Source organism: Crinia signifera, chromosome 6 (genome assembly GCF_055691185.1).
Source record: "Crinia signifera chromosome 6, ASM5569118v1, whole genome shotgun sequence".
NCBI classification, from domain to species: Eukaryota; Metazoa; Chordata; class Amphibia; order Anura; family Myobatrachidae; genus Crinia; species Crinia signifera.
This window is the reverse complement of record NC_139222.1, coordinates 140,270,771-140,293,041: the sequence shown is the minus strand read 5'-3', so window position 1 is coordinate 140,293,041 and position 22,271 is coordinate 140,270,771. Positions and strand designations below refer to the sequence as shown.

Genomic DNA, 22,271 nt, shown 5'->3' with positions numbered 1-22,271 from the left:
GGTAATCTCAACCATATTTGATCCTTATTTCTTTGTAAGGATATTCATATGCCTATCCCAAGCATGTTTAAATTGTTCTACTGTCTTAGTCTCTACCACCTCTGATGGGAGGCTATTCCACTTATCCACTACCCTTTCTGTGAAATAAAACTAACATGTACTTGACATAGTGGAAACAGTCATTTTGTATAAGCAGCCTGTCCAGACCTCTAGCACACTGAAAACCCTTTTACTCTGCCAGAATTACCCAGGTTATTGTTAGGACACGACTCCGGTAAAAGGAGTACCTCAAAAATAAAGGGGCAGTGTAAACAGGCAACCTTTGTTCATCTAACCTTGCTACTGTTACAAGCCTATGAAAAGCCAGATCACCAGCACTTGGAGATAGAACTGCTAATAAAAGAAAGGTGTGAACTACATTTAACAAGTGCAATGCAGTACAGAACAAACAAACAAGGTGAAAGACTTCAACCAAGCGATTCAATTGTTTTTTTCCCTTGCGATTACCACTAGGGGTGCAAAAAAGAAGCAATTCAATTGTTGCTCTATTTAGGTGCCCGTCTCCTGAGATGCGAGAACAAATGTGTTTAAAATCCATGGTTTAACTATTAGGCATGTATAAAGCAAATTGCATCTGATCAGAGCAACAATTGAATTGCTCTGATGGGCGTCCAGTACTTTGGGTGCTCAAGAAAAACATTTTAAATTGCCCCCTCCCTGGGTGTACTGATTAACTGATGAATTACAAAAATTATATTGCCTTTTTAAAGTTGTTCTTCAGGTCTGTGAAGAAAAGGTTTCAGCATCTTCATGTTGCAGCATTTTTGAAGTATATAGGCAGGTCTTAGAGGAAGTGTTTTTTTTTTTTTTTAAGACAACTCATTTGCAAAACTTGCAGACTTTTATACAGGATTCAGGTGGTTCTAATGGGTTTTCAACTTTAACTGAAATACACTTATTTATTGCACTTAATGTATTGGCAAAAAGGGCATGACTATTTTAACAGCCACTGCTCATCTGCTGGATACAATTATTGTAGAGAACACAAAAAGCGCTGCAACCATGCTGTATCCGCCTACTCTTCAGAATGTGTATACAATTTCTTCCTAATCATAAGAGAGGAAGACAGTGATTGGTTCAGAGATAATGTGTCGACAATGTCTAGGTCGACCACTATTTGTAGACAGTGACTAGGTCGACACACACACTGTCAACAATGACCGAAGTTTGACACAAGCTCAACATGTGCATGGAGGACGCTCAAAAGGTCGACATTAGTTTTTCATGTTTTTGGGCATTTATGTTGACATATGTCAACATGGACACCTTATGGGTACACTGCATGGCTTGCTATGCTCGGCACACTATTATAAGCTAACTCTATGCCCACTTGGATAGTAAAGTATGAACAACTTTGGTATTAAAAAAAATAAAAGAAAAAAAAAGATGAAAAACTTGAGTCAACCATGTACAGGCCAACATTAAGCCTGTTTCAACCTTCTGTCAACCAGTAGTGGTGGACCTAGACATTGTTGACCCAGGGGCTGGATACCCACTGATTTTTACTTCTCATTGGGTTTGGTATGATGGCGCACATTCGTGGATATGGCCGGCTGAGACATTTGGGTGGAACATGCTGTATTTTATTTTTATGTATTTCACTTCTAACCCTTCCCGCTAAAGAAGGTATGAGTAATCTTATTAGAAATGTGTTTTTATTAATGGTTACTTCTCTCACCTCCATTTCCATGCGTCCCATTCCCATGACATCATATTTGACCACGATTGGTATAGGATCTGTCCTGCCTGGAGAAGAAACAATCACAGCCAGGGATTATTTACGGGAGACTAATGGAAAGGAATAAAGATGCACAATGAGTTTGGGTGGTTAGAAAATTTAGCCTTGGAGTGCAGAGACCAGAAAGCTACAGTGGACAAAACAGGAGTCATTCTCACAGCTTAACCCTTCAGCAACCAGGATGTTCAAGTTACGGATGGCTTTTCCTTTACAATATTTTCCATGATGCACTATACTGGCTTTTCCTTTACAATATTTTCCATGATGCACAGCTCTACAGGTATTACAAAATTATCTAAAATATACCTGTTAAAAGTTCATCATGAAGGGAAACTAGTAATGGATAACAAAAAAATAAATAAAAACACCTTGGACAGTGGCCATACCACTGACCTTATCCCCATCTAATCAGCTAAAGGCGTGCTCAGTAAGCTGTGAAAAAGACTAGATGCAAATAAAGAATTGACTCAACTAAATCAAACTAGCAGCAGATTATATATTTTTTTCTCTTGCTTCAAGGAGTATCTGAAGTCCACTCAGAACCAGCCAAAGCAGGGTTGGGAATGTAGAAGGAGTTGGAACAAATCTAAGAAGGAGCGGACAGGCAATGCACTATGGTGGCTGATCTCAGACTAGTGCAGATACCAAATTAGGTTACATCACAATGAGATGTAAGTCCACAGGGCACAGAGAGGGAAGGGGAACTTACCTGCATGTCACTCACCTTGAGTAAAAATACTAATAATGTTAATATGAAGTTGCCCAGCTACCTGGCATGTATGTGGCGCACACACCTGAACATTATACCATTGGGCTTCTTATCATAAGCCAATTGTTAAACCTCCAGTTCTACTTCGCACCCCACAGCAATGATCCAAAAGATTTGAATCACAATAGCCTATTTGCAACATTCCCCAACTTCAATGGTGCAGTGCTGCACTATTTATAAATGCATCACCACGCAGATATGTGAAATAATAAAACAGAACGGCAATTATCTAACACTAGACAGGAAGCACCCCATTCGGAGGCATACAAGGAAACAATTCTAGCTCTAGTTTAATTAATTTACCTTACAAAAAGGAAGAGAAAAATAAGAACTAGACACGGAGCCAAACTGCAATATAACTATTTCTAGACTACTTTTATTGTGAGTGGGTTATTTAAGGTCAGCAAGGTGTTTTCCATAAAATGCTGAGCTCCAGGGGACAGACCACAAATACAGTGCAATCTGCACTTAATCAACAATGTTTAGGGCTTACAGTAAACATGGACTCTCATGGCCAGAAAAATGTCTTCTACAATTTAAAGCATGATCCCAGCTAATGGCAAGTCAATACTATGTGGAAACATTGAATGGTGCTGATTTGCAGTGGACAAAGTATGTGAACTGCACCATAAAAAAGTTATTTATATAAAAAAAAGAATAATAATTAAAAAAAGAATACAACAACCATAACAAAAAAAAATAACTCAATAGCCCTTTGCCATTGGCTGTCAAAGAAGCAATGCTGGCAGGACACAACTAAAAATGTACTAAAGATGTTTATGGTTTAAAAATCCCTCCGTTTTCTATAAACAAACAATGATCAGATTACTTCTAAGGACAGGTTTCAGGAACAAAGCAGGACTGGGGACTTAGTTATAAAAAAGTTAATTGTTTACAATATATTTTGCATTTAACCCCAATAGATGCACTTTGTAAGGCAATCATCCAGTTGTATGGCCAACAGTTGGTATGGGGGTATTACACAGAAGAATGAATAGACAAGAGCTTGGAAGATTGCCCTTTTGAAGCCCAATGGTATATATATACATATTTTTTTTTTTAAAGCAGTCGCCACACCACAAAGGAAAGGACTGAAGAGTATATGAAGTCTGAAAATGGTTTCTTGTGCAATACCATTTTCAGATGGAGGTTGCAGGCTTTTTTTTTTTTTTAATATATAATATAACATTTATTTTCTTTTGAGAATCAATTTCTGTACTCCAAATGTCTGCAATAAATGCACAACTACAGTAGTATTTATAAGGGGATGATCAGCTTTCATTTTATTTTAACATCGGGGGGAGTGTGGGTTAAGTGGGTTTATTTTTTTGATAAAATATGACAACATGCACTTATATCATCTCCACATGTTAGCCTGGAGCAATATTCTCCTCATAGAAACAACCAGGATGAATGGAAAGTAGCTTCTAGGATAAATTATGTCACCTTATGAAGAAACAGATTGCTGTGACAAACAGGAGAACTTTTGTTTTCTCAAGGTTTCAGGAACGTCAGGCCTTTCTTTTTTTATCTTTATCATGACATAGATTGTATATGCTCTGGTGAAGGTTATGGGCTTTTCAAACATGTTGCAGTGCTAAAGATATTTTAGAACACTTGAAACCATTAGTTCTATTTAAGGCTTTTTTGTAAATATGAATACTTGTGTACACAATATAAGACTGGACATCTTGAGGGGGGTGGGGGTGTTTCTTTTATCATTTACATTGGTTGAGCACACATTGGAATTCTTTTACGCACAATTTAAATTTTCCTTTCTACAATTATGAATAAATGCCAGATCAGAGAGTATTGGACTGTCCTATTACGAGGTAGGAGGATGAGGGGTATCTGATTGATCAACTTAACCCAAACTCTAACAATATTAAAAATGAAATAAAGCTGAACATTTCCTTCAAGAGTCATTGTATGCATCCCATCACCACCAGTATACAGTTGCTGGCTTGCCGGAAGCATGCGCAGTATTCCTTTGTTAGCCATCATAGTTTTGGTAATGTGTTTAATTTGCAAGCCTGCTTTCCAAACACCTTAAGTCCTTTTCCTCTTCCGAGCCACAGCCTGCATCCTATCATTACCCAGTTATCGTAGTATTCAATTGTGTGGCACAGATATAATAATCAGTATTCACATTTATACAGGGTTAGAAATTTTGCAGATTCATTCATCATTTTTAATTTTACAGAAGTCTCCGGCTAACGTTGAGAAAACGGAAGGGAGGAAGAGGATAGGTCAAAAATGGGGAGGGCAGGCTGCAATTTCTTTATTTTAATGAAAACACAAAATAATAAAACAAATGCCCCCTTCAACATATCCCTTTTAATGGACGAGGATCAGATACATGTGCATGGAAAGAGACAGAGGAAGAAAGGACGGTCCAAGCAATATATGAACGCTACGACAGAACAGAAAGAGAGGAAGCCTAACATTGGTGCACTGATGACAGTCAGTCTTAACAGAAAGTTTCAATTACCACGGCTAAGTTTACCATCACCACAACAAGTCCAGGAGTATTATGCTGTAAAAAAGAAACACGGTTGGTTAGGCAGCGATCACGAGGTGAAAGGATGGAGGTGGCTAGCAGGAGTAAAAGGCTTCTTCAGGGAGGGGAAAGGGAGGAAGTAAGAAGTCTCTTTAGAGCTTGTACGCTCACCATAGGGGGAAGAAAGCCAGAGAATGTTCAGATAGAGAGATGGGAAAGAGAAAATGTCATAAAAGGCTGCACCTGGAGGAACATTACACTTTACACATAATCCATCATCACTTGCCAACTGGCCACAAACTACTTTAAAATTGCCATCAGTTTGAGAATCACATTACTCACCCGACCCGGCATAAAGCCGGGCAGGTGACATCATCAGGAGACAGGGTGGAGCTGGGAGAGGACAGCATCTGCCAGCGGCGGCTTTTAGCTTAGAATAGAAGCTGGCATATATTTACAAAGCTTGGGAAAAGCCCAGTACCTGAGTAAGTGCTGGGCAAGTCCCTGAGAATGTCCCTGATGGTGCTGCCTCCTTTATCTGGTCAGCCATGTACCCTATTCGGAAGTAGATGTGCAGGGAAGCACTGCTCACACTGGAGCACCCTGCCTCAATCCTAGAAGAAGACTATGTGGCAACAATGGAATTGTGCATGGTGCCATCTAGTGGTGGTCAAGGGGGGAAATAAAATGTGTACATATTTTAATTAATTATCGTTAGCACTCAGTATGGCATTACTAAAATTGTAATAAGCACAACAATAATGAACTTCTTGTAATGTTTTGCCACAGTGCTTTCAAGGATTTCATTATGAGAAATGTTCCTACTCTCTTAAGTTATAATTTCATAGTTGAATAAAAAAAAAGTATGCAATGTAAATGACCACTGTAAATGGTGTGTGTGTGTGTGTGTGTGGGGGGGGGGGGGGGAATACAACTTTAAGCATTGGACAAGACATATCAAATAAAAATAATATTTAAATAAAGCTGCTGGTTGTTGTTGGAACGGGCTGCAATACCATGGTGACTCAGTCAGCACTGACAACGTGACTGCTCACAGGAGGCTAGTGATGTACTGTATGTTTCAGAGCAGTGTTGACCAACATCTACAGGGGTGAACCAGCTGTGGGCTGTTTTAGATTAGTAGAAAGCTGTTATGACTTCTTTCAGCCATATCTCTTTTCACATAGTGACAATAAAAGCCTAAAAGTACTTCCAATAAATTAGAGGTATTCGCAGAGAATGCAAAACGAAATGGAAGATTTTTAAAGCTAGGTTCACACTATAAGATACATCGACCCGGGGAGGAACGGAATGAATCCGATATATACCCCCAATCCATAGTTTGTCCCATTGTGCCACCAGATGTCAGATGACACTCTGATATACATGATGTGGGGCACAACACACACACTTTAGAAGAGCAACCAGTAGTTGGATACATTACCAGTAAGTACACTGCCCGCTAAGAATTAGATTTACAATTTAATTTTAACTTAACACTAACATTTTTATTTTTTTACTGTTTTTACTTTCTGCTCTAGAATTAAACCCTCACCTATAAGTCTTCAACAGCCTCTCCCCTGAGCTGGCAACACTTAATATCCAGAAACAAAGTAAATTAAAACTTTAGAAGATAAAGAAAAGAGTGAAGCTTGAAATAGCCAGATGAAGTGTTGGGTTACTCGTAGCCCATGAATATTTATCACAGGTCAAAAAGGGCTGCATCGAAGTTGAGAGATATATTACAAGGCAAAACACACCAGGTTGCAAACCGCTAACTACCGTCATCACCATCACATTGTCTACTGGTTTCATAGGGAGGACAATGCTCCAAAACTATAGGTACCCATACACGTACCAATTACCCGGTACTTTTTGTGCTAAAATAGCATCGTTGTGCATATGTTGTGCATGGAATACGATGCTATTTTAGCACAAAAAGTACCGGGTAATTGGTACGTGTATGGGCACCTTAGGAGGTGTGGCATGAAGTGATGAGTTGAAACAAAGGGGGTTATTCAGACATGTTCGCAAGGCTGCGTAGCAGGTAAAAGCCGCCCGCCCCGGCACCCAAATCCCCTTGCTAGCATGTGAGGGGATGTGTACGCAAACACATCCCCATGCATGCGGCCAAACAGAGGAGAAAGCATTCTATGGTCGCTGACCAACCAATGAGTTCTGCAGCCTTCAATCTGAAAAGTCAATACTTCCTTTTTAGATGCTCGCTATACGCCGAACTGGGGGTGTGCACTGATGTCATGTGACATCAGCCACCCGCCCCGAACAGGCATCACCACACCTGCGTTCTCAAAGGGATGCCCAAGGTTTTTATGGTGATGCCCATTAAACGATGGGCATAACCGTGCTGCCGCCCCCTGCTTGCCATCAACCATCCCTTTCCTGGAGAGAACGGCTCGTCGAGTGTGAAACCCACCGAAGCCTTCCACTCCCGGGGTTTGCGCATGTAAATGCTCATATAAACGTAGCACACAGGCCTTTAACATGACAGACACTGAATAGTAGTAAGAAAGGTTATACACAACCAGTAAATCATATTTTACACGGGCATGGTACAGTGTCATGAGGCATCATACAAGCCTAAACAAATCTCAAGTGAAAGGTACACCGTGCCAAACAAAAGTCATAACATGGATAACAAACTATAAAAGGTCTGTTCAGCAGAGGTATGACAACTTTGTGACATTTCTTAGGATCAGACTGCCAACACATGCAGGTTTAATAACCTTGTTAAAAGGTGTAGGAATGTCATGTATCTCTTGTACACAGGCATAGACCAGACTAGTTTAGAAAACAACTTAATACAACTAATGCCATTTTCATATTTTGGCAACTTGTCACAAAGCAAATCACAGATTGGAAGCCACTGATACTGCTAGGTTCTTCCTACATTGCCTCTAAAACAGGACCACCTGTATATCATGCCGTTCTTCCACGTGCCACAAAAAGAAGAGCCTTTAACGTCTAACACGAGTAGCCAACCAATCCGAGGCAAAGAGCCATAAAACATCTTCTGCAGGTAAGACAAAAAAATCGATACTCCTATCTGGGCTAACGGCACACCATATCTTAGATACTGTAGATATTTAGATGGTAGAGATAGAGAGAGGCAGAGAGAGAGAGAGAGAGAGAGAGAGAGGCAGAGAGAGAGAGAGAGAGAGGCAGAGAGAGAGAGAGAGAGGCAGAGAGAGAGAGAGAGAGAGGCAGAGAGAGAGAGAGGCAGAGAGGGGCAGAGAGAGAGAGGGGCAGAGAGAGAGAGGGGCAGAGAGAGAGAGGGGCAGAGAGAGAGAGGGGCAGAGAGAGGCAGAGAGAGAGAGAGGCAGAGAGAGAGAGAGGCAGAGAGAGAGAGAGAGAGGCAGAGAGAGGGATGTATAGATAGGGCAGTATTCAATGAGGCTGATTCGCCATGTTCTACGGCGAATGTGTGCTATTTTCGTGCTCGAAGGTGAATCTTTTTACTGAAAAACTGATGATTCGCCCTATTCAACATGCACTATTGTCTGACGGCAAACAGTGAATGACGGACAATTCGACGTCTGATAGTCAGCATAATTCGCTGTGGTTTTTCAATGCGATTCACCGTGAGTGTATTCAATGATCAGATGGCGAATTGCTTTTTAAGTGTTTTCATCATGTGTCACAGTGCAGCAATTGCCATCTTTTTATGGTGAACTGAACTGTGATCTTTTAAAATAAGTTTTTTTTTTTATTATTTGGTGTAAAAAAACATGAATATATATTTAATTTTTACACATAAAAGACAGCAGGGGGCATGGTGCCGCTCATTAAATATTCATATATTCACTTCACACTGCTCCTGCTCATTACATATGCACGAGCAGGAGCAGTGCATTGGCTCGCTACCCCTGCCAACTATCCTGGGGGGCAGCTTCCATCTCCCTGCCTGGCGCCGTTCTCTGGCTCCCTGCGGTGAATGCCGCAGGGGTTAAAATTCGCAGTCAGGGGCAGCGAGCCCCTGCAGCATTGAATACGGCGACAGGGAGGGCTAGCAGCAAATGCTCCAGCCCTCCGGAACACGGTGACTGTGCAGCGAATCCTAAACAGGAATCACTGCACATCGCGATTATTCATATTGAATACTGCCTATAGAGATATATAGATAGAGACAGATAGCTTAAAGTGCCATATGGCACTTTTCACATTGCAAAATTAGTTTCGACGTGTTAAGCAGATTTGATAAGTTTTGGGTGCCCACATTACCGAATTGCTCCATTGGAAGCTCATTAATTATCATCATCCAAAAAAGATGAAATCGCCCCATCAAATCTTACTGAAGATAACCGTACCAATCAAATGAAATCTTTATCACAGAGACAGACTTTATGGCCTATCAAGCCTCCTCTTAAAAAAATAAAGTTCCATATACAACAAAAACTATTTAAACCACATCTTTTCCAACATGTCCCTTGCAAAATGGGTCCACTAGCAGTTGGAGAATAGAAAGGGGAAGGAAAAGGGCAAAGGGTGAGAAGACAAGAGATAAAGAAGAACATTAAGACTTATTACACATATTTGAAGACACTGAAAACAAGATTAGCAAATTGCTTACCCTGAAGAGATTTCCCCAGGCCCTGTCCAAGTTTCCACCCATGCTTCTGCAGCAAACGATGTCCGATGTTATCCTGATGGATAGGGGAGAGAAGGATTGGGGAGAAAAAAAAACACGAAAATATTCCAGTAATAAAATCTGCCCCCCCTCCATCTTTTCATTTATTGTTCACCAGTGACTGAAATTCGTGATAACCGAGTCATGCGTAAGTGTATATGTAGGCGTATATATATTATATTATATATAAATATATAATCTATAATATATATAGTTGCTAAATAACCAAAAACATTTAAATAAAAATCTAGTGTATGGTGACAAAACACTGTGCTTACTAAACTAAGGACTGATAACAAAATGTGGTACTCCTCCTGGCCCTGCAGTTACCTCAGAGTGCAAGTATTCTGCAGAACAAGTAATACAATGCTGTGGTGTGATATAGGTGGATATGAGTTAAGTATGAAACACAGAGCATAAGACAAACACCTGTCCATCACCTGGACCACAAGGAAGGTGCTGTCCCAGAGAGAGTCAAAGAGAACCGCTGATATGTTATGTGAAAAGGTGGACATTATATACATTAGTAGTGGTGGATTGTATAACTACATAATAACAACATAGCAGAGGTAGGGCAAAAAATGTGAAACTACAAAAGTATGTACAACCAGCCCATCTGCAATCTAGAGTGAGCCTAGCATAATAAATGACCGGCCTAGAAATTAGCTTAGCCAACCATTAAGCACCCAAAATATATAGATATAAAAAATTGGGCTAACAAATGTTTTAGTGGCTTATATTCCCTTCAAGTTACACAACAACTCTTTAACTCTGCATAGGACAGCACACTTCATTTCCTGGGGAAATTTGAAAAAAAAAAAAAAATAATAATAATACAGATCGTGGGGGAAACCAAAAGCCAACACTAGAGCAAGACCGAGATCATTACCAATTGGCTTTAGAACAACTTTCTCAATTACATTTCTGTTCAACTCAGACGTAACTAAAAGCATGCAGCAAAAGGTTATATTTCGGAAGAAACCATTGGTGTTAGTGTTATCCAGACAAGAGTAATCATGGGGGGAGAAGTAAACAAGAGTAACACCTGCAAGTCCGGCTTTATGAAACTGAGATCATGAATGATTGCATAGCATCTAATGCATCGAGTGAGACAGGACTAGAACAGAGTTAACAGCCAAGGATGTTTAAGTGCAAATGATAAAGCAAAACAGAGGCAAGAGGATAGGGGTCCCAGCAGTGTGTCTCATCTCCCCTTTATGCATTTATGTTTCATTGCTACACTTCAATATTCAAAGATGAGTGACCTTGAACGGACATTAAAAAGGTGTACAGGAATAAGAGACCGTGTTGAGCAAAAAGGCTTCCTAGATTTGGCTGGTGTGATATTGAATAGCAAAATATAGTTAAAGTGCAAAGTGTGGGTATTAGGAGAAAAGAGGGGCTAAATTACATACTCATTTCCTCTTAATGTATTTCAGTAATGTGCTTACCACATAACTGCTTAAAGGCTGTATTCAGAGACTGCAGTTTACAATTTATAAAATATTTCTGAGCAATGAGGAGGAGGCACTACAAGGCACCAAGTAGGGAGGGGGGAACAATGGAGAAAGGACGAGCTAGTGGAGGGGGGAGGTGGGTGACTCATACTGCAGGGTGGAACGTAGCAGGACATAGAAGGGAGTCTTGTTCTGCATTCCTATGCACAAAGACGCATTGCAGACTAGGGAGGTTCAGATAAAAGAGCCCACTAATGACAGCTATGGGATAAGTGTGCAAGTGGGGTCTGGAAATATCTAATTTCTGAAAATGTATTGTAATAGGTATTCAATTTAAAAATGGTTATGCTAAATAAGAGATCTTTTGAAGAAGGTTCTACATAAGACAGTAAGATTCAGCTGCAGACATGGAAACCATTACAGACTGCCAGAAATTATTCTCAAAAACACTAAGTCTGCCAAAAGAAAGAACAAAAACATAATTTAAACAGCATTTAACACGATCAGAAGACGACTGAGCAGAGAATCCAACAGAGTAACGATGGAGAAATCTGTTGAGTTCTCCATTGCCTTTATAGGCAAATATATTACCTTTAAAACAAAACAGACTTATTCTCTTTCCTTGTGCTAGTACAGAGACTAAAGGGTAACTATACGCACCACTTGCAATTACTTGTGTGTAGCGTGCAGGAATGTCTTAAAACTGGTTTATTACAATCAGACAGGACAATTATGCACTATGGTTTTAGCCCACTGGTCTAGGTACCATTCCTTGGAATAAATTGGCTAGCCTCCTTATTAGATTAGATTTAAAAATGCACAACATTAACAAATTACATTTGTATTTTACTGTGGAACTAAGCAGCTAATGTTGAGGAAGTTAACAATTTTAGAAATTGTCGACTTTGTAGCACAAAATAGTTAATGTGACAAGTTTCCTGGCATGCAGGCTACAGAATATGACCATTTCAACCTCGGAGATTACATAAAGCAAACAAACAGTCTAGGATTATCTTAAACTTGACCATACCACACAAATCCAGCAAATAAAGTCCTTTAATTCACTAGAAAAAGCTCAAATGGGTGGATAAAGCATTTTGGAATATTAAATCTATGTAGAAAATTAGTCTATAAAAGATGTCTCCATTTTAGTTGTGCTGAGGACAATACGCTTGTGGGCTGCAAGTTAATTTCTGACTCCAATTCTGAAATGCTGAATAGAATCAACATTTTACCCAAATTAATTTGGCCTGCAAGACACAAAAGCTTAAAAATGAACATATTTTCATTGTTTCCTTCTTCAGACTGCTGTAAATTATTAATAATGCTGCAGATCTGACGGCCATGGCAAGCACACTAATGTCACCCGATATACTGGTTTTCACTGTGACATCCTCCCCCCTTCCTGCTGCCTCCACTGCACATCCATGGCATGCTGGAGAAGCTGAAAGTTGGTTTCTACATTGTAATATCAGTCTCAGCCATACCGCTTTTGACTCCAGTGAGATTTTGAAAAGAACAATGATTTGTAGGAGGGGATTAGCTAAGAGAAATGGCTATTAAAAAACTTGTGTGGGATTGCTAAATATAGTGTGGTCTAGTACATAAATACATATTCCTGGCACAGGAGGAATAGGGATAGACAGACTGCTCAGAGGAGAGGAGGCACTCTGCTTAGGAAAAGAGGGAAAGGTCACTAGGAATTTTCTACAAGAAAGGTTATTTAAAAAAACAAAAACAGACAGACAAAATGGGGGAAGCGTTGCTAGTTTCCAAAAGAGAATACAAGTGGAGTGAAAATACGAACCTGGCTTTAAAAACAGGGCTGTCAAAGGAACAATTAAATGTAACACAGTAAGAAACACAGTTTATTTATATTTTTTATGTATTTTGTTGCATTGTCACCAAGCCACTGCTTGCAAGTTAAGGCTTAATATAGATAGATGAAAGCAGGAATGTGAAATGAAAAAGGCATAGACAAATTTTTTTTCTTTAAAAAAAAAAAAAAAAATTGTACATGGGAGGGATAAGTCGAGTGCTGGGGATTTCAGAGAGGAGAACAGAGGACAGGTTCTGAGTTTAAAGAAACAGGAAGAAAAGGCGTTAAAATAAAAGGTTGTAAGATGGCACGTGGGGGGGGGGGGGGTGATGGATGCATTGGGCAGACATTTGCATCACTTACAGAGCCAGTCAAGAGCAATGCCTGCTGGGAAAAGACATCCAGCCTTTAACATTTCTTGCTAACAGTCCATACAGGCCCTTCCCACTCCTCATTAAGCAGTGTTGTAATCAACACCGACAAAGAGCATGAATTTGTTTATCCGCATGGCTATTGTCAAGTCTGTAAACTTAATGTGAAGAGGGCAGAATAGGGGTGCAGTCCCTGAGATTTGGCTATCAGACAGGTTATTGCAGCAATGGCGGAGAATACTTAATTGTACGATGGCGATGCAGGTCATGTTTAATAGGATACATGGGAGAGTTATAACAAGATAAATTATGAAGAAACAGACAGTACAGGAGAATAAAGGTTGTTAATGTATGAAGAGTAATGAGATGAAAAGTAGTGAGAAGGGTATAGTGACAGCGATGAATATGCGACAGTCCCTAGGAAAATTGTTCTGCAGACACAGGTTCAACAGAAGAATGGCAGTGAAGGACAGGGATCCAGTGACAGCTGTGTGGACGTGTCAGATTGCCTGTGAACAGATGTCATTATTTGCCACCTCTATTTTGCACTCCTCACTCTATCCCACCAGCTCTTGAGTGGTTGATAAGTTCAGCTTAGTGTGCTCTGTAGAGTAAGAGTTGAATGCTCACTGTGGTAAACTCATGCATATTGCAGGGCAGAGAGAGACCCTGACCAGCCCCTCAAAACCAATCCCTGCAGCTCACTACAACTTGACACCACCAAGGCCGGACAGAGGGGAAGCAGTTGAGTTAGGCTATGCCAAAAGGCACTAAACTTGGTGCCAGTAACACTTCACACTGCGGTTCGGTCCCCCCTATAACACACTGGTAAGAACCTCTGGCAGTCGAAGGGTTAATACTGGCCAAGTTGAGTCCAGGCGGTCAGAGAGTCCACAGATCCTGGCAGCTGCACTCCATTTAATATCTTCAGCTGAGCAGACTATTCCCTCTGGGATGCTGTACACAATACAAGTGGCTTAATGCATTTTCAGGCAACCCAGTGCAATCTATTTTAGAATCTCTCTGCACAAGAGAGTACAGACTTCCTTATGAATTTGAAGTGCTTGGATGATCAGAATTGTAAGATACATTGGAAGTTTATCAGAGACTCCTCCTCTTACTGCCATTTAGAATCACACACAATATTGCAGTAATCCTCTTCAATATTTGTTGGTGAGCAAAATACTAAGATCTGTAGACTCCTGGAGCAAGAACAGCCATAGCCCAACACCTACTCTTCCCCACAGGTATTGCTGCAGAAGCTGGCTTACACCCCCCAGGAACCCTAACTTCCTAAGTGCCCCTGAGCTTCCTCAGCTGCTCAACACCCTACAAATGCAGCCTCGGACATACACAACCTATCTTGCCTCTTCATTTACTGCTGCACAAGACCACAACTTACAGCTTAACCACAACACAACGCACGTCAGGTTTGCTTCCAGGCTAACTATTAAAATGTTCTGGGTGCCCAGCTTCACGGCCGCACTTACCTCAGACTTCTGCTTGCATCCTCCTGAGGTATGAGCAGAAATCCACCTAAAGTACAGATGTGGGCCAAACGCACCCAACTGCGGCACACATGGGACTTAGCAGGGGAGAACCGGCTTTATACAGCTGCTCCCATGAATTGTGTGCTTAAGACTATGGCCAACGTGGGGCTGGCTGCGCAAGCAACCAAAAAGCTCCAAACACATTAGACGGGAGCTGCAGGTGCCCAAAACAATTAAACTGCCCCCAATGAGAGCATACGGTCTTGAAAATATTCCAATTAGTGTGAGAATAAGACCTTGCCAACACAAGACACACCTAATATCACAGTCTGTGGCAGTATGCAAATATTATTAGCAGATGGGTGGGAATATTGGTAAGAATATCCAATATGTACTTTCATATTCATCGTCATCATTCTGTTAACCTAACTGTACACAAGGCTTTAGGTTTTACCTATACATTTCCACTTTTACATGGAACTTTGCCTATTAAAACCAGTTAAAAACACATAGGGGACAAAAATATGAGAGACTGGCTATTCAAAATACTTTGCCTACCTGGTCTCCTCTAAAATACCAGCTATTAAATACACAACTGGGACAGTAATAATCCAACAATTACTGTTATACATCATGAATGTTGCCTAACTCTGTCCTGGGCCTGTGTGTGAAGAGTGGTGTCCTCCTCTGCAGCATTACCTCGTGCGCACTTTAGCTAGCTACATGCCAGCACATAGCAGAAAAAGGGAATATATATATATACACACAAATATATATACGTGGTGTTCACTGGACCAGGACAGAAAGGAGAAGGGCAGGGGAGAGAGGAGGAAAGTCTTCCTAGAGTATTAACCCTTTCGCTACTGGTGAGACAAGCAGCAATACCAGTCATTGCCGGACCCTCCAGCAGTGAACGGCGTAAAAGGAAAAATGAGAGGAAAAATGTATAAGTAAAAAAAGTATAAAAAAATTAAATTAAAAAAAAAGGCAGAGCGTGCAATACAAACCAGGTCATGAGCAGCTTAGCTAATATTGGGATCAACTGCTGTGGAAGAGAAAGGCCAGATAGGGCCAAAGTTGTGTAAAGTTCTGTATATCATCTATACACAGACACACACACAAACACAACACAGACCTACACTTCAGCAGAGATGCGCATTGCTCCTTAGTCGGCTTAACAGAGCACAGGGAATCTCCTTCACTATTATGGTATGTGATGCCCCCATCCTCATCCATGTTTAAACGTGCATTTTTGATACAGACAGGTTATATGTGAAAAACCCGTCCACATGAAAAACACGTAAGTGTAAACAAGCCCTTATACAAATGTTAGAGGAAATAACCATAAATTCAGAAAATTCCTCTTAAAATCTTAATGTAATAAGAGGCACTGCATACCAATATGCCTGTAAAGAAGGTGGAATGTAAGACATTATTCAAGGGCCGAATGATAAGTCACAGTCCTCCCATATTAAAATTAGGCTGTATGTTCCAGCTGAGACTCAATGCGCATTCCACTTAAAACAGACTTGTCATCTACACAAAGTGAGAGCAGCCATTTTCTGGGCTGTGGTAAGTCTTTCAATTCACTAGCAACTAGTAACATGCCGAGGCCAAACCACAGGGCATGTGACTGCTAAGAGGCCCAGCGATGCTTGCACATCTGCCATACTGGAAACCACCAAAAAATTTGGTAAAATGCCCAGCAATTGAAGGTTACATTAATAATCCTTAGTGAACTGAAAGGCTGATCATTGGTGAAGAATTTAAGCCAATGTGATAAATACTAACACAAAATGGCTACCATCACTGCATGGAGGTGATAGGTCCATGTTAACTAAAAAGGTGAATTTTGCCACACTTGGATAAGCATAACCACCTATAACTGTACTATCCTTAATAGCATGAAGTCAATTCTAACCTTTCCATCGATTGTTCCTTGACTTCCATAGGCCCGCGTTATAACGCAGTGCTCTTTGGATATATAATGGCTTCAATCATTTTGTAAGACAAAATAAAAAATAAAAAAAACCACACCAATGATTGCATTAAGCTGTATTCCTATTCCGTCTACACCTGTCTTACTGGGCAAAAAAAAAAGGTACAGGACTACTAGGGCCTAACCAAAATGCATTTTCTTACCGATTCAATGGGCTTGTCCAGAGATGCCTGTTCAATCTCCAGGTGTCCATCTTCATACTGGTCAAAATGGTTACCCTAAAAACAAAAAAGCAGATTCAAATTTTAAACAAAACAAAAAACGTGTTGCTGAAATACCCCAAAGTCCACTAAAAGTACACATCAACTTTGCATAATGGTAGCGAGCACAGAGCAATACATGTTCTAGGCTGTGGTCTGCTATTCCTCTATTCAGTGTCAAAAACAAGGATATTTTTCTGCCTCGCTGTTTCCTATTCTGTCCTTCATTCATTCAAATTCAGATCTGATGTCCTCCGTTCTCTCCTGTCTACTGAGACAGCATAATCATGCACAAATAAAACTGCTTTTCAGAGATGAAGCACTATGAAACAAAGGCAAGCCCAATGGAACTGTGGGCAAGCTGTATTGTGCAGCTGGGAATCAACTACATGGCAACTTTCAGCTTTAAGACTTTAGAAATCAGCATATATAGAACTAGTATTCTTCGTCATCCCTTCATCTGACAATTGTCACACATTTCCACAATTCTGATAACATTGTCTTGCAGCTGTGCTCAGGTGCAAGGAAACAAAGTGCAAGGCGGCTTGAAACTGATTATAAAATGACTGTTCAGATGCATGGAATTATATACATCAGCGGTTCCCAACCTGGGGTACATATACCCCTTGGGTTACTCTGTATACCGGATGGGGGTACTTGAATATAATAATGGTAATTGTGGAAGAAGTAGTCATCTTCCGAAGGCAGAAGTCTTCCCATTGCCATGGAGACAAACCACATTGCGCCATTTCTGGTTCTGTCTGCAGCATCGTCGTCGACAAGCAATTCACTGGAAGCTACCCACACTGCCCTGAGACATCAGCATTGATCTACCACAAGCTGACACGGGTGTTACCGGAAACGCAGAACACTGTGTACAGCCAGCGGCCAGACACAGAGGGACCAGATTCCTGACCGCACACTACTGCTCCACTACTCCTTACTATAGAGAAGTACAGTAGAAAAACAAGTTGGGAACTCCTGATAATCATGCAAGGGATAGCTCAGCTGTACAAATAAGTAAAACAGTATTTTATGTCATGGAGCGGCTCTATCAAAGTGGTCCAGGAAATATAAAAAAAAGTTCTAAAAAGGTTCAATATTTTAAATTGTATTTATTGATGACATTTGATAGTTTTTAGACCTATGGCTGCACAATATATCGATTATTGCATATTTAATTACATTTTAGCATTTAAGAAACTGTAATGCATACAAAAGTCTATTACAGAGATGTTCCCACAATATCTAAAGTTCAAAATGTCACACAGTTTTCCAACTCCTCTCCTGCCAGCAATTAATTGTGACAATTTTCAGATCTGGAGATGATTGCCACAATTTATTTTAGATGTGTGGGCTCCCCCTTTTGGCAATCCCAATCAAAATCGCCAATCGATTGCTTAATCTGATTTTTAAACATGCTTAATAATCTGGTATTATCTGCAGATCTTTTTTATATGTGTGGGCATTCCCAATTCGTCTTCTTCATCTACATTATGAACAGCTGAAATGACAATCGATTGGGCAATTTCCAAATATGAAGATGCAATCTTTAGATGGAAAAATCTGCCGATCACTGAAATAAATCTGTAATGTGTGGGCAAGTCAAATCAATTGTAGAATCCATTTATCTGGCTAAAAAATCCCTGGATCTGTAAATCCATTAATTGTGATTGCTGATGTATGGGGCCCATTACACACCTGATTGGTTTAGATCCCTTTCTGGTGGTGGGTGAACAACTCATGTGCAGAATGGGTTCTGTGTGATCGCGCGCAGTGAGCCCTAAGCCGCAGTCTGATTGATGCCAGTGTTTGGGGGCAAGGTCAGCACAATTGGCTAGTGTTCCTGAAAGAGTTGCCCCCTGTATTTGAACATTCCAAAGCCAGAGTCTGGGTCTTCAAAGGCAGATTTCCTGGCCCAAGCTGAGCAGTTCCAGCAGTCAGTCATTCTCAGTAAGCTTCGTCTTAGTCAGATGACTGATGCTGCCAACCCTGGTCATATACTGCGTCTTCAGACATAGAATGTGGTTTACAGACAGGTAAAGTATTTTTGCTACAGACAACTTCACGCTGCATTAGCATTTTTACATATCACTGCTGCATCCAAAGAGGCAGCAACGATGTGTTCTTTCATCTCGGAATACAACACTTAAATTCTTATTCAGCATTTAGCAATTTCCTTCATCTCCTAAACCCATCACATTGGCACCAGCCACTCTTTTACTGCTAATCAAATTATTCTGTCACCTTCAAGAATTCCTTTTCTTACACCAACAACATTTTTACTCCTTCCCCTCTACCCCCATCTCAACAGTATGCAGTCGATAGGTCAACAGTCCCCCCAAAACCAACTTATTCATACTTTACCATCCCATTGGTCATAGGAGAATATAATAGTGTGCTGAGCACATCGTGCGCAAAACATGGCGAGCGCAGAGGTATACTAATACGGTGTCCAAGTCGGGACCGGCATCGGCAAGGGCATCCATACTTGCCGAAGGTGCACGCAAGGGGGCCGACGGCGGGGTGTGTGTGTGTGTAATGACTCATGCTGCAGCATGGCCTTCCTTGACTATGTCCTCCTTCGTCTGAACCTGCTGGCCGAGGGAGGGGGTTGTGAACAATGCACAGCATACAGTACACACTGGATAATATTGTTCACAATATCGTTCAGTCTTTTCCTAGTGTGTATGGGCCTTTATATGTCCAGTCTGTCTGATGGGAACAAAGATTTGTGAATGCATGGGATCTAAAAAAACAATTGTCCTTTTGCTCCCAAACAGTGCAATATATTTCTGGATAAATTTGTGAAAACAAACATTTTACGAATTTGTCTAAATGACCATGGTCTTTTTTCCCAATATTCAAATGACATTTGTACCCATACATTACCAGATGTTTGTTCCCACCAGACAATAGTGGTGTACCCACCCTTAATTGATGCAGCATGCATCACATCTCCAGTTCTTCAAATGCCTACCCTGGGGCTTCTTCCAAAATACAATAAACCTCCTGCACCTAACACCCTCTTTGCTTTACCTCTGTTCTGTGCCTCACCAACCACCGATTTCTCAAATCTACAGAACGTCCATCATATCGCTGTATACCTAGAGGATTCTCTTCTGGGCCATACCAGACTTCTTTTACCAGTATTAAAAATCTTTACATGACGATAACCACCTGACTCCCACAGAACATCACACTTGCGGCTACCTGAATATGATATTTCCTACCAACAGCCTTCAAACGCTGGGGAAATTTACTAAGATGGGAGTTCTATTTCACATGGGGTATTGCTATGGGCAGCAGCCCATAGAAACATCCCATATCAAACCAAACTCCCTTCTTGGCGAATTTCCAACCACTGTCTGAAAAACCATCTCTTTACTGGAGGCTGGCTTACACGCAACTTCCCCTATGCTACTGTGTCAATGCCAAATTCAATCAACTGTACTTGCTGCTTTTTTTCATAGCGGTATCTTCTTTATACAACATGCCTCTGATATACAGGGTAAACAAATGAAAAGTTTGTAATGTGCAGTCTTCCAAAATAATGAGTAATACCACCAATGCCTCGAAAAGAATTAGGTAATTTGGAGCTCACTATGTACTAAAGATTTTGCTGCTCTCTTAAGCTACCGACATATTACACAATATTCACAATAACCATTCAAAACATTTTCATGTATATTGTTTAGTGTGTAGGCACTATATCATTATCAAAGGCAAATCCAGAGGGTCATAGCGATGTCCTCTTGTCTGTACAGCTCAACCTGAGGATATGGTAAATGACAGCAATACCCCTGAATGTGACCACTGACTATCTCTTTCGTGAAATCAGTGTGTATGCAAGGTATCGTTTCTCTGGAAGTTCAACAGAAATGATGAACATTGTATCATTTGCAGAGTCTTCTAATGCGTACAAAAAAAAAAAAACACAGATTGGCAAAGCTCACAGGAGATCAATTTATATTTTCCTGTGTCAAAAGGTTTGAAATTGTACATGTTGCCCCCATACAGTTATGGCAGCCATTTTATTGGCAGAACCAAATTGATTAAGACTGTAACCTAACAATTCATGAAGAGTGGATAATTACACTGTGGAAGGAAGCTGCTCTCTATGGGCAACACTGTATACTTAAAAGGGACATGGCAATGATAAGGCATCTGGGATGCTTTCTTGTATACAAACGGTTTATGCACAGCACATAATCCCAGTCTCCCACAAATGGCAGCTTTTTCCCAAAAGGCTTTCTTGAAAAATGTCTTCAAATTGCTTTAACATGTTTGCAATCTGGATTCTGTTCAGGGACGATATAAAAAGGAACCATAATTAATATAGCAAAATCCCTCTATAGCTAAAAAAAACCTTTATTATAGAAGCCCCAAGATTTTACTGTGCCAAATCTCACAGCCCTCTCCCTCCAAGCCGCAGTGAGATCTGGAAGCACTTCCCTATGTATTAGATGCACTCAGATTTACTGCACTGCTTAGGCTTGGGAGACCTAATTCATGGAGCCCATCTGCATTTAATTGTGTGCACCCCAAACTGACATTTTAGGGTGGTTTAAAACTCTGAATGCATATGTCCTAGTGAAGGTCACTACTGAGTGGATCAATGCGTTACGTGGAAGAACTGGTAAGAAAAGTATTTCTATAGAAATGAATGGGGTCGGTGCGAAATAATAGTAATTTGGTACTCACCGTTAATTCCCTTTCTCCGAATCCGTAGGGGACACTGAAGTCTACGCTGGGGAATAGAGTGGTGTAATGGAGGAGTCGGCACTTTAAGAACTTGAAATGTGGCTTGGCTCCTCCCCCTCTATTCCCCCCTCAGACCTCAGTCTTAGTTGACCGTGCCCGAGAGGAGAAAAGAAACCAGGGAATCCCCAATAGAGAGAGAGAGCGAGAACAATAACAATAAACAAACAACCATACTATACCAGCAGGCTACCAACAACAACAAACGCATGCACAGACACAACTGCATGCGCCAAAGATAAACCCCCCCTTTAGGCATGAACAGCGCCGGGAGGGCGTTCAGTGTCCCCTACGGATTCGGAGAAAGGGAATTAACGGTGAGTACCAAATTCCTATTTTATCCTTCATCCTTGGGGACACTGAAGTCTACGCTGGGGACGTCCCAAAGCCATCCCCACGGGTGGGAAGGCACTGGGCATCCTGAAGCACCGCACGGCCAAAACTGGAGGCAGAGGCCGCAAA

The 22,271-nt window shown here is 40.9% G+C and overlaps 1 protein-coding gene across 6 annotated transcripts in view; it reads right to left on the bottom strand.

Moving 5' to 3' along the window:
• Positions 1–22,271, bottom strand: part of GPATCH8 (G-patch domain containing 8) — a 65,389-nt gene that overhangs the window by 23,404 nt on the left and 19,714 nt on the right. For 2 of the 6 annotated variants that reach the window (XM_083147424.1, XM_083147425.1), the window contains exons 2-4: positions 16,992–17,066; positions 9,656–9,728; positions 1,739–1,806 (exon numbers count right to left, since the gene is read on the bottom strand). In XM_083147424.1, the coding sequence (XP_083003550.1) occupies positions 1,739–1,806; positions 9,656–9,728; positions 16,992–17,066 (216 nt within the window). Of the gene's footprint in view, positions 1–1,738; positions 1,807–5,058; positions 5,104–9,655; positions 15,895–16,991; positions 17,067–22,271 lie in introns of those variants that run through there. The other 4 variants (XM_083147429.1, XM_083147428.1, XM_083147427.1 and 1 more) reach the window with 4 other exon arrangements.